This window comes from Lagopus leucura, unplaced genomic scaffold (genome assembly GCF_019238085.1).
Source record: "Lagopus leucura isolate 7727_CA_CO unplaced genomic scaffold, USGS_WTPT01 Super-Scaffold_100019, whole genome shotgun sequence".
NCBI classification, from domain to species: domain Eukaryota; kingdom Metazoa; phylum Chordata; class Aves; order Galliformes; family Phasianidae; genus Lagopus; species Lagopus leucura.
Window position 1 is genome coordinate 8375005 of NW_024962273.1, and position 12570 is coordinate 8387574.

The 12570-nt window shown below is 47.6% G+C and overlaps 1 protein-coding gene across 1 annotated transcript; it reads left to right on the forward strand.

Annotated features, from left to right (window-relative positions):
* The first annotated feature begins 7461 nt into the window (after window positions 1-7461).
* Window positions 7462-10538, forward strand: TMEM37 (transmembrane protein 37). The gene is made up of 2 exons (XM_042877824.1): window positions 7462-7514; window positions 8080-10538. The coding sequence occupies exons 1-2, from the start codon at window positions 7494-7496 to the stop codon at window positions 8650-8652; spliced, it is 594 nt and encodes a 197-aa protein (XP_042733758.1). The 5' UTR covers window positions 7462-7493; the 3' UTR covers window positions 8653-10538.
* The last annotated feature ends 2032 nt before the right edge of the window (window positions 10539-12570 follow it).

Genomic DNA, 12570 nt, shown 5'->3' on the forward strand with positions numbered 1-12570 from the left:
GAGCTCTTTCACGAGTGGCTGTGTCACAGCTTTTGAACTCTAAGGTTAAAGCGGTGGTTAGCGCTCACCTCTCCAGTCGTGCCACCAGGGGGCCTTAGTAATCTGTTTCACTTGTATCCAAACCAAACCGGTGATGTCAGGTGCTGCTTTGGGAATTTCTTGTGGATAAATTGGAACTGACAAAAGCTGGAGCACAGAGATTATCACTGAGGCTGTGTCTGATGCTTTGTATGCTTAGAACACGGTGCTTGGTCGTTGTTGCCTGAGGTGTTCAGATTGATTCAACAACTGCCAAATGATCTTCCATACAGTGCTTCTTGGAGATGTTATCCCTGAGCAGCAGTGTTAGATATGGCAGATTCTCAGGATCTGAACACAAAGCGTCCTCTGTGAAAGAAAGAGTTCTGCAGACAGATGAGCTGTTGATGCCCCCTATGCCTTACCACTGTAGATACAGAGCTTTGGCGTTGCCATGTACTGCAGCTACAGTGAGGGGTGAATCACTGGTTTAACACTTACACGGCTCTTCATGAAAAACTTGAAAGTCAGCAGAAGTTTACAAAGCCCACAGTTGTAACAATCTGAAATAGCTCCTTAGCTAGTCTGCCTGCATAGCATGACCTGGTGCAGTTGCAGCTGCCAGAAAGGGTGCTTAAAATGTGACACTGAACCAGCTTAGCATAGGGCGTGTAAGAATGAAGTCTCCACCTTGTATAGGAATAAGGCATACCAATTGCTGCTGTCCTGAATAACATCAGAATGGATGAAGATTTGAAATAATAGCACCTTCTGGAAAGCGACTGGGTTTGTTCTCTGTTCTCCTGAGGATCACTCACTTGAATTCCTGTTGTTGGTTTGCTTTTTTTTTTCCCCTCGGTAAGTGGTATAAACATTTTGGAGGTTTCAACTTCCTCTTGCAGCCTCTGTTAGTTACTTGACATAAGTGAAATATTCACCTTGCAAAACATAAGTAAAAGCAGACATTCAGCAGAAGGGATTCTCCTTGCCAGCCTTGAATTTCACAGCAGGCTCTGTTTTGCAGCTGTATTTTGTCACGCTGGCTAGCAGTGGAAGATTCTGCCAGCTTGTAGCAGAATGCAACTCTCAATGGCAAATGCTTCCACTTCTGCTCATTTGCTGGCAGCTTATGTACTTGAACATGCTTTGCCAACATGCTTTCTATCAAAACTAGGATTGATTTTTCAGAAACACCTGAGTTTTGAGGACAGTAACATCAGTGGTCTTCATATCTAGTCTGCCCATTGGTAATCAGCTGTACAACTCAGAAGCTGCAGAGTATGAGTTGTTACAGAAGCAAGAGCTCTGCAATAAGAGGTGGAAGGTACTGATGACTGTAAGCAGTGTTGGGATGAGAAGCAGCACACAAATATTGATTGCATGGCCTTTAACTGGAGAAATCGTTACTGAATGAAGCGCTGAGTGCTGTTTGTGAGCTGACCTCCTGCAGGCGCTCTCTCTCCAGGAATGCTGCATTGTTTATGGATGCTACAGCTTGAAAAAGGCTGTGAACTCAATCGAGGTGCTGGTGGTCTGGCAGCAGGGTGAATGTCTTGTAAACATGTGGGCTGTGTGGCTATTCTGAATATATTGCTGACTTACAGGCTGCACAGTGTGTGCTGGCTGGGGGGGAGTGAGATAGAATGCCTTAGCAGTAGCAATGCCACAGCAGGAATGGTCTCAGGACATCTGAAGGCAAATCTGAAGGTAGAGGTAATTGCTTTTATTAAACTAAAACAGTGGTAAAAATAGACAACTGTAAAGGAATACAGCCCTTGATATTGAAACAGAAGCAGCAGCAAGTCTCAAACCAAAATATAACTTCAGAATCACTGCTCTGCCTGAAATAAGACATGCTTGGAGGAGCAGATGTTTCTGGGCAGTGCTGCAAAACAGGAGGTTGTTCTGACACCCATTCAGGGAGTTGCTGCTATTTCATCTGTGTTAGATGAAAGAAAGGACAGCAACACCCCAATCCTTGCTGTGTTTGTGGAAGGAAAAGACATGCTCTGGAACAAGCCTAACACGCCACAGGTCAGAGGCCAGCTGGCATACATGCTCTCAGATCTGCTTTGCTGAGTTTGCAGTGCGTGCAGAACGGAATCTGGACTTTGGATAAGGCAATAATAAATGCTAACTTGCATGTGTGATAAGACTTCTGTCTATTGCACTTCTACTGTTAGTTCTTGCATAGACTGGTACCCAGTGCAATTAAAGAAGCTATAGGGGGGTGTTTGTTTTCCACACTGTTTTTTCTCATGGGTTTTGCTTGCTCTTACCAAAAACTTGAAGGTGCAATCCTCCTTCTGTAGCTCTAACAAATCCCTGTCATTATGCTGCTTTTGGTCCACAACAAATTGTTCCATACCAAGAAGCTGCTTCCTATTTGATTAAAAGGCAGTCTGAGGGGAACTGCAGAACGTGACCATCTTTCTATCAAAATTCTCCAGTCTTAATCTGGAGTGACCATGTTTCCTAACACCACTGTTTTAACCTTTCAACTTATTTCACCCTGATGATAGTGCTTGCTAAGAATAAGTGACAATTGTGTTTGCTGTTTAAAATACAGGCATCTATCTACAGAGTGCCCAGGGCTGGCAATACTGGGCAATGCCAGTTTGAAATGAGTGAGCATCTGAGCTGTGCGGTGCATGCTGGTGGGATTGATTATTAATGGAAGGCTTGGATATGTTTCTGAATGCCACAGCTAATTCCAGAAGTTACTCTGTCTTGCAAGTTGTCAGTGCTGTGAACTAAGACGAGTTGATATCACATAGACACAGCATGTTTGAAAGAGTCCAGTAATAAACTATAAAGGGTAGAAGTTGATAGAACAGAAATACAGCAAAAGAAGACTGATTTTTTTTTCCCCTCTCATTCACAAGTATAAGCACCTTTAAACTCAGATAAGTGCTCCATAGATTAACTAGTATTCAGCTGTTGACTTAAAGAGCAAATAATGCCTCTCCACCCTAGGTGTGAGTCTGTCTCCTTTACAAAATGAGCTTATATTTCCACTGGAAGGGGCATATCTGTCAAAACTGAAACACAACATGGGTGGTTTTCTAGAATAGTAACAGAGAGCTTTTGTGTGAAGCGTCACTGCAGTAGTATTTTAGCTTTAATTTCCTTTTCTGTCTGTGGCTTCAGGATGTTTGTTTGTTCCCAGTGCTTGTACATTTATTTGTCAAGGTCTGTCCCTCTTGCCACTCGGTAGAACTGATTCATCTCTTAACCATGTTGCCATCCAGTTTTAGAGCAATCCTTTGCTCTATCAAGAGTACATGACAGTGTACAGAGGGGTTTTGAAAACTTCGGTGTGTCCTGCCTCTGTTTGCAAACCTTCCAATATGTGAGACTGTTCACAAAAATGGAGAAGCTGTTGAAAAGTTTAATGTGGTCAATAAGCATGGGCCTGAGGAGAAGACACCTTGCAGTCCTGGTACCTCTGGTCCAAATACTCGAGCTCAGTAAGTCTACGAAAGCAGTGATATGAAAAACAGCCTGAACACGGAATCGGTGGCTCAGCAGCTCCCTTCTGCAATAGTCCTTGTGTTAGCAAAGATTATTGTAGCTCCAACTACTGCCACTGCAGTGAGAAGTTCCTTATTGTCGTGAGGCCCAAAGTCCTGACAAATTGGGATGTTGCATAATCTCTGCCCATTGGATTCTATGTCACACATTTTTTCTGTTTGCAAGTCTGGATTGCCTCGGGCAGGTAATTCCACACCCTGACAAGCATCACAATGACACTGCTTAGCTGCCATAGCCAGAGACACCTTGCTCATCTCCACCCAAGAGTGCAAGACATGGTGTTCCCCACATAGCAGTGCTGGGAGGAGAAGGCACGCGGCTCTTCTGAATTGAGCTCTGAATCAGAAACGTATGCCCACTACTTCAGTGTACTTGGCATTTATAACTTTGACTATGTAGCTGCAGTGAATTTGCAATGTGTCCTAAGCCAGCGAGTTCTTAGTGGTCACGAGAAAGAGCTGAGCCTTGATATTGAGTCTCTGCAGTGCAATGCTGCAGTAGGTCCAATAACCAATGAAAACGAGAAAAACTTTTTTGTTCCAGAATACAAAATGTACTCCTTTAAGTCTGTCCTTCTCTTTAAAGTTTCTCCTCTCACTTTTAGCTAGATTTAGTCTGGGAGGGATCTGGGAGTCGCTGTGACGGGCAGCACATTTACAACGTTTTTCTGCAAGTTACGAGAACCTCAACAGCTGCCGCATCATTTGGATGAACGATCCCAAAGCTCTGCAGCGGGATATCGGCGATGCGTGATGCCCCCGGCCGGCTGTGTGCAGTAAGGACGTCGGCAGCAGGGAGGCGTGCAGCCAAGAGGCAAAGCGAAACCATCTGGCCCAGGAGCCATCTCCTCTTTACACGCTTCACTACGTCCCTGTGCGTGTGAGGGCTGCCCTGTCAGCTGCAGGGATTTGCAGCCATGTGAGGAAAACCGTGAGCTGAAGCGTTTGTGACAAGGGGTTGGTGTGAGCTGTAGGGCCCTGGTACAGCCCCAAACCCCCTTCTGTTACATCCATCGCCTGGGGCACGTTTTGCTGAGTATAACTGCTGAGTTCTCTGAAGCTGCCAGACTCGAGAACTTCCTGCCAGCAACTAGCTGACTTGTTACCCCATTCCAGAAGCTGGTTTTGGGTTGAACCCAGCCTGAGCTGGACACAGCTTCTTGAGCTTGTATTTTCTATCTACTGGAAGGAAAAAAGAAAAAAACAAAAACACAATGAGGCAAGACAACTTCTTCCTCCTCATAAAACTCCCTATGTTCACATTTTTGGGCAGATGTGAAGGAAATCATCTTGTCCTTCATACAGCCCTTTGGCATCTCCCAAAGGCTCAGCCCACAAAGTGTCGAAGATCAGTTTGTCTTCAAGATCAGCTCAATTTCTGGCTGGGAGGGGAGCTCACCTTGAGATAGCCATATGATAGAAACAAAGATAGAAATTCCCAGCCAGGTCAGTTGCCACCTCAAGAGTTATAAAGACATAATTGGAAAGAATTTTTCTTTTTAACAGACAAATGAAATCTTAGAAGTAATTTTGAGCTTCAGTGTTTGTTCTTTGTTCTTCTGCAGGAGAAAAGCTGGAGAAGGCTCTTCGATGTTGAAGTTATTAAGCTAACGGAGCCAGATGAAGCTATTCCCATGTTTTACAGTGAGCTCTGGTAATTTCCATTATTTATGAACACGTTTCCCTGAAAATTTTCTCTCCAGGGAGAGGATGTGAAATACCCACTCGAACAATGGAGAAATGGGACTTTATAAACAGAATAATGAAACTGGCACTGTCCCAAGCCCAAGTGAATTAACACAGCTGCAACAAAAATACATTGGAAGAGTTTTAAAGGTCGTTTGCCATACTGTTGTGATGCATTTAACATCTCTGCAGACAAAAATATCAATTTCTTATTTTTCCTTTTTAGGCATAGATCTCTTGTTATTGTAAAGCACTTTTCATACAGAGCTTTCCAAAATAATCGTCCTGAGACAGTTTCCCACAACCTGTCTTTTGAGCAGCCCTGATGTTTTATCTGGAAAAGGCAGAAAGTAGAATTGGTTCCCTTTGTTCCAAGGGGAAATTTGTTCTGTGTGAGAAAGATGTGCGGTTCCGGCAGGTTTATAAATCCCACATCTCTACCAGCAGGAATCTCCGGCCCAGCAACAAGGAGAGACACTGCTGGTAACTAATTAACACACCACTATTATCTGCATCCTCCTTTGGCAACTTCTGCAAAGAGCAAATCCGAAAGGACGAATTACATCCCAGTGTTAATTGCATTGCAATTTCTGGTTTGCAGTTTGTATTTGGGGGAAACCAAATTAAAGGCAGGACTTGAAACTGACTTTGGGTTTGCACAAATGCCACCTCCAGCCTGTCCTTTTCCCTGCTGAACCAGCATGGCACATAACTTTGTGTCTGCTCAGGAACCCAAGCATGCAATGGAGCATTTTGGTTTCCAAAATAGTCACTGTAAGTTCCTCCTTCTGCAGAGCTGATGCACATGTTTACTCACGTGCGCCTTCCCGCTGCTGCTCCCTGACGTGCCCTTGCTCAGCAGGAAGCGCCTCTCATCACAGAATAGATGGCTGAAGCCATTAGGAAAACACAAGTGTTAAAGTTAGATCTACACTTAATTATTTTGTTAATTAGGAGTCCAAGCGCTTTGCAGAACCTATGGTACAGAAGCATCAGGCCTATGAGGTTTTTGCCACTGAGTGTGGATGCATTCTGTCTGGCTGCACCCTCATGTGCAAGCAGGGTTTGTCCATTTTGTGCAGCAAAGCATGCAATGTCCTGAGTCAGAGGGGCCCATAAGGGTCACTGAGTCCAACTTCAGGCTCCAGAATGGACCACCCAAAATTCAGGCCCTATGAAACAGCACAGCCTATGTGAGATTCCAATCCACAGTAAGCGTTGTTAAATCTAGAACTTTAAAGCTGGAAATACAACAGCAACTGTACCAGCAAGTGTAGTTAGTGCAGCTGTGGAAATACTGTTCAACTTGTATAACAAATAGCACACTCATGGTGAACATGAAATGAAAGGGACATAGAAAGCATCAGCTTCGTTTGGAAACAAGTTCAGGAAGCAAAAACTGGCACAGAGAGCAAGGCCACATAGGAAGCTTTAACAGCAGACCCTGCACAAATCCACCACGTGTTGCAGAAGAGGAAAATCCCAAAGCAGAGTTTGATAAAAATATAATGCAATTATGTACATGGCTTGGAAGAGAAACAAGTAAGTAAAAGCTTTTGTAGGACAAGAGGAAGAATAAGGTCAGAATTATCATTAAAATGTGAACTGCAAAACCCAACGTAAACATGTTTTTCAGAATGCCTTTCTCTAGAAGAAAAAACAGTAGCAATAATGCTCCAGGAAACAGCCCAAGCCAAATCCCAGCAGCGAGAGATACCTATTGCCTGTGTCCAACTGCCATCAGTCTGCATGCAGACCATCAGCACAGGATGGCTGGCTTGCCCCGGCAAGGACCTGGAGCAGGGCTGCGGGCAGAGACACTCTTACACCCATGGAGCGGGCACAGCTGGTGCTACTGCTGCAGAAAGGGATCGGTAATTCACAAGATAACAAACCACGCGTAAGAAAAAGAACCGGGGCATAAAACTTTACGAGCAGAGCCTTTTTGCTGACAGCACAGGTGGAGACAGGTAACGAGAAGTGCACCGGGATCCGATAAGAGCGAGCACAGCCCCAGGTTGCACGTGGAGAGGCTCTCCGAGCGGGGACGCGGGGCACAGCCCGGATCCGAGGTCCCGGAGCGCTGAGCTGAGCTCCGCCCGCCGCTGCCGCGCTGACTCAGCCGCGGGAGGGCCCGGAGGGCGCCCCGGCCCCGCGGGCGTGGCGGAGCGGGCGGGCAGCCCACCGCCCCCGGGGCCATAAAGAGCCGCGGCCGCAGCCCGCCCCAGCCACTTGGCGGCGAGCTGTGCCGGCAGCATGACGGCCATCGGGGCGCAGGTACGGCCGGGCGGGGGGAAGGCGGGAGGGACCGGCAGGGTGCGGTACTCGTTGCCCCGACGGGGGGCTCTTGCTCCGGGCAGACTTCTCTGGTTTCCCTGTTCTCGGTACTGGTTCCCGTTGGTGGGGCTGCTTGGGATCTTCAGCGGCACCGTGGACTCCCTTGGTGGGATTCAGTGTGCAATGTTCTAGAGCAGAGCCCCAAACCCGGGGGTGCAGAGCCAGGCTTAGAGCTGCCAGCTCCCAGCTATCATCCTCTGTCCTCCTGGGGGCTCTTTGCTCACCCAGTCCTGCTAGGAGGCAGCTCAGTGTGGGACAAGCCATGCAAAGCTGGGTCCTGGCATGCAAGCACCCCTGATGATGCCAGGGAGCCTGAAGGGCAGTGTCGCCTTCTTATACCTTAGGTGCAACCTGTCACTACGTTGTGGCATGGTGTGGCCAACCTATGGCACTTTGACCACTGGCATCATTCCTATAAATCCCCGAACTTCATTCGTCTGGCCTCATTTCAGCTTAACGCAGCTCTCATAACTCTCATTTTGCTCCTTCCCTTCCTCCCCCTCAGGCACAGAGGCTGCTGGCACACAGGAGGCCCCAGAAAGCTTTCTTTGAGACCTTCATCCGGAGCCTGATCATCCTGTGCTTGGCCATCGCTGTGGTCCTCTCATCCATCTCTGTCTGTGACGGCCGCTGGCTCTTGACGAAGGGAGAGCTCTTTGGCCTGTGGCACTTCTGTGCCATTGGCAATGACAGCGCTCCACGGTGTGTCACTGACCTGCGCCTGGCCCATGTGGAAGGACTCAATGTGGGCATGATCCTCATCCGCAGCACGGTGTCCTCCGCAGTGGCCGTGGCTATCTTCGGTCTGGAGCTCCTCATGGTCTCCCAAGTCTGCGAAGATGCTAGCTCAAGAAGAAAGTGGTCCATGGGCTCGGTGCTCATCCTCGGCTCGTTTCTACTGTCAGCCACTGGGGTTCTGAGCTTCCTGATCCTCATGAAGGATCATCTCACCTTCACAGGCTTCACGCTGACGTACTGGTGTGAGTTCATTGCCGCCTTCCTCTTCTTCCTCAACGGGATCAGCGGGCTCCACATCAACAGCATAACGCACCCCCGAAACGGGGCAGGGAAGATTTAGGTGCAAAGGGTATGCTCTGCCATTGCATAATCAGCTTTGCCAATTAGACTGGAAGAAAAGGGAGCCTAATGAAGTTTGAAAAGGACACGGTGCCTTACGTTGCATGAGCAGCATGGCAGGCACGGACTAGGGCTGGCTGCCGGCGGCACATGGCTCTCTGGAAGGGTGAACAGAGTAGGAAACCTCCACTGAGCATGCCGAGGGCAGCAGGCTGTAGCCTACACCGGCGGGCACAGCCCTGGGCCTTACCCAGCCTGTGCTGCTGTGGTGCAGTACTGCTGGGCTTTTCCCCACACTCTGGAGCTCACATGTGATCCAACTCCAGTGTACCTCGTGGCTTTGTTATATCTCAGGGATGTGCTTGTGCCTGGCTGTGCGTACTGGCACAGCTTACTGAAAATCTTTGCTGGGTCCTGCTCCTTCTTTTCTCTTCTGAAAGAGAAGGCGTGCAGACCTCAATGTGATCCCGTGTTGTGTGTTGCTGCATTCCCTGCATCTGTCCTATCTATAGATTGGTGGCCACCCCACAGCCCCATATATAGTTTGCTGTGATGGGACTTTGCTCATCCTGGGTTCTTTTCTAACTCCCTGGTTGGGTGGGCACTGTGGTTGGGCAGGCCATGTCCTGTCATACACCACTTTGCTGGGAAGTTTCAATTATTAGACTCGATATGCAATGAGCTCATCCTCTAGGCGAGTCTTCTATCACGTTTCTTCTGGGCAGAGAGAACTGTAGGTCCTCCTGGTCGGAACAAGCCCTTGATTAACCTTGGAGGAAGAGATGATTAGAGGAGCTCTGACCTGCCGCAGCTGGTGGAAGTCCATGGAGGCTGGTCGCTCCCTGCCAGTGCCCCAGTTAATCCCTGAAACTTCTGCAGCTTTGAAGTTCCCCATGTTGTCTGATGAAGACCTCAGCAAAAGACCTCGTGGTTTTTTGCCCCAAATACATTCTGCCCTTCCCACGTACACTGCTGTTGACTCTGAGATAAATGTGCTCAGAGTATTTGAGGGCCTCTGATTGAATGACTTCTGTATCTGCTGCTAGAACAGCTTGTATTTCATTTTAGGACAAGTGATTCTATGTGTTTTCATCTCTGTAGTTTGATAGCTGTTGAGCAAGATTCTTACTTTCCACGCAATTGAACCCAATTTTATACCTGAGACAAAAACATTACAGCAGGAAGGCCATGGGAGGCACAAATGAGCAGCTTCGAGTTGGAACTGTTTGTAAGCAGTCCCAAGCCTTAGGACTTCTTCTGGGTTCTTGCCCCAGAGTTGGCAAGATGGAGTCCCAGGTGGCTGCACCCCATGGTTATGGGGTGGCTGAATGGCTGAAGTCACTGTGCACCAGTTCTGGGGTGCCTGTGCTGGGCAGGATAATCCCCCCCTGTCCAGAATCCTGGGTGCGTCCTCACTGAATGCCTTCCTGGTGGCATTTGCTATTAGAACTGAACTGTCTGTGGGATGCTGCCAGCGGCCCTGGTCCTGGGGAAGGGTGCAGTGTGCCCCGGCTGGTGCCCTCCTGCCTCGGAGGGGGAGACAAATGTCAATTGGCCTTTATGTTCTTGCAAGACTTTTTGCAATTGAGAGTGATTTGAAGATGCCCTCTGCTCTCTGCAGAAGAGCTCTTTTGTTGGGGGTAGGAATCCTCAAGGGAAAATACCAAAACTTTTTTTCTGACTGGTTTTGTATAATACTGCTTGACTTAGCAGTGCAGGGTGAATGTGCATTTTGGTGGCAAAACGCTACGAAACAGGGCTGATTGTCTCACAGCTGTCCTTACACACAGCAACCTGCAGAGCAGTTGGTGACTGTTCATTTTCTGAAGCCTGTGGAAGCGCTGAGCAATAATCCTGAACTTTGTTTAATAAATGTCTTTGAAATAACGGAATTGTCATTCCCTCTTTATAGCTAGAGGTTGGAATGCAGGTTTAAGGGCTGGGAGGGGTGAGCAGGGCTAATGTAGCATCCAGGCACAGTTCTGTGTGTTTACTCAGGAAACATATCAGCCTGATGCTTTGCTGAGCTCCCCCAGAAGGAGATGTGGCTGCACAGCCATTGAACACCCCTTTCCATTCCCCTCCGTCTCAAACACCAACCCACGCAGCCTGCTTGCTTGTATTATGAAACGAGGAGAGGTCGGCTGTGTTTTGTGGGAGACAGAGATAACCTCACAGGCCTGAATGACTTCCTGCTGCATGTGGTATGTTTACCAGCTAAAGAGCTCCTTCCTGTGTCCTCTGTTTCCCTTTTCCCACACCGCACCCTGTGTCTAGAGCATCCTCCTTCTTTCTCCAGCTGTGCTCATTTGGCCCAGAGAAGTGGTAACTGAGTACAGATGTATTCACATAGGTTTTATTTAAGGCTTGCAGTGCTAATAGGTTTAGCTAAATGCAAGGAATATAAGTTTCCAGCATCACCACTGCATTGCTTTATGTAATCTCAAGCAAGTTAATTATCACCTGGTGCTGTCCTGATGGGAGAGGCCATTGATCTATCTTGTAAGGTTTTGTATCTCTTAAAAGCAAAGCAATGAACACTGCCTCCTTTTAATGAGCTGTTCTGACTTTCTGTGTTTCCAATTTTAATTGGAAACTTGTGCACAAAACGTTGCTAGCAGATAAGAATGAAGAAATGATGGTCTAAGCCATACCAGCTAGGAACGTATCCTGGACTGCTAGTGCCACTTTGATTTTCAGCCCACATCAGCTTTGTAGGCTGTGCATTGACAGATGCCTGGTTTGTGGGCTGAGCATTGTTTGGCTTTGTGTTCTCTGGAGAACCCTTGCCTGGATTTCCCTTCCCAGTGCTGAGTAGGTAGAGGCCCTTTTAACTCGTCTCCTTCATGTGGTTTCACTTGTTTTCCAGCCAGGGCTCCAACCCCTGTGAACTGGCACAACCCCTCTTCTGAAACAGTTCACTGCAGCTCCCTCAGTGCTCAGCGAAACATTGTGCAACTCACTGCAAAGCAGTACTGCTTTTTGGCTTCTGACAGTTCTGTTGGGAACTTCCTTGTTGCTGTGTTGGGAGGAAAAAAAAAAATCATCAATCGCTTCCTCTTAAATTCAGCCTTACGTTTCACTGTGCTGCTGTTAGGGCTGAAGGAGCTGCTGCCTGTGGAGCTGCACAGCCTCTTGAGTGACTTGGAGTGAATAGCCAGAAGTTACAGGCTTTGCACCAGCATCCTAGGAGGATGTTAAACTGCTTGTGTGAAAGAGGGCACGCTGATAACAAATGCCTTCTGTGCACTGAATACTGAGGAGCAAGTATTGAGAAGGGGAAAATCAGTGAATGCAGAATATGGAGTTCATGCTCAGCCTTTGTGTTGGTAATTTCAGGGCACTGAAGCTGGAGTCTTTGTGCTCTGAACCCAAATGGTGGTTTTTATCTCTTGCTTTTTGCATTGCTCACTGAAATTTACTTCCCTGTTACTGTTCATTTATGTGCAGTCATCTCAGAGATCCCATAGATCAGTGTCTCTTCTTTCCTGTTCATAGAATTATGGAATCTGGAAGAGACCTCTAAAATCACCCAGTCCAACTGCTGACCCATTGTAGCAGAAATGCTAAGTCAAAGCTTGAAGCAGTGATTGAGCACCTCGTGGGATTGCAGGGCCAACCCAGGGGAGCTCAGGTGCAAGCAGTGCACTGAGTGACCAGAAGGGGTGGAGCCAGGATCCTTCCTATCCCTTCATTTAAGGGTTGGCAGCAAAGGTGAGGGTATTTTGCTGTAGATCCCTGCCTACTAAAGGTCTTCTAAAGGTAAGCTAATTTTTCTTCCTTTGTTTTTGCAGCTGCTGCATTTGGGTTTGTCCCCACTGGCTGCAGCCTAAGACTGCCAACTTACTGTTATTGCTGTGCTTTCTATCACGTTATAGCATTTCACCCACTCCCACTATGCTCACTGACCACATCCCTT

What these genes read in the sequence shown, in the direction of transcription:
- TMEM37 (XM_042877824.1), top strand. Translation starts at nt 7,494, where the DNA reads ATGACGGCCATCGGGGCGCAG. An exon ending in TGACGGCCATCGGGGCGCAG is followed by an intron (nt 7,515 to 8,079) that starts GTACGGCCGGGC and finishes CCTCCCCCTCAG; the next exon opens with GCACAGAGGCTGCTGGCACA.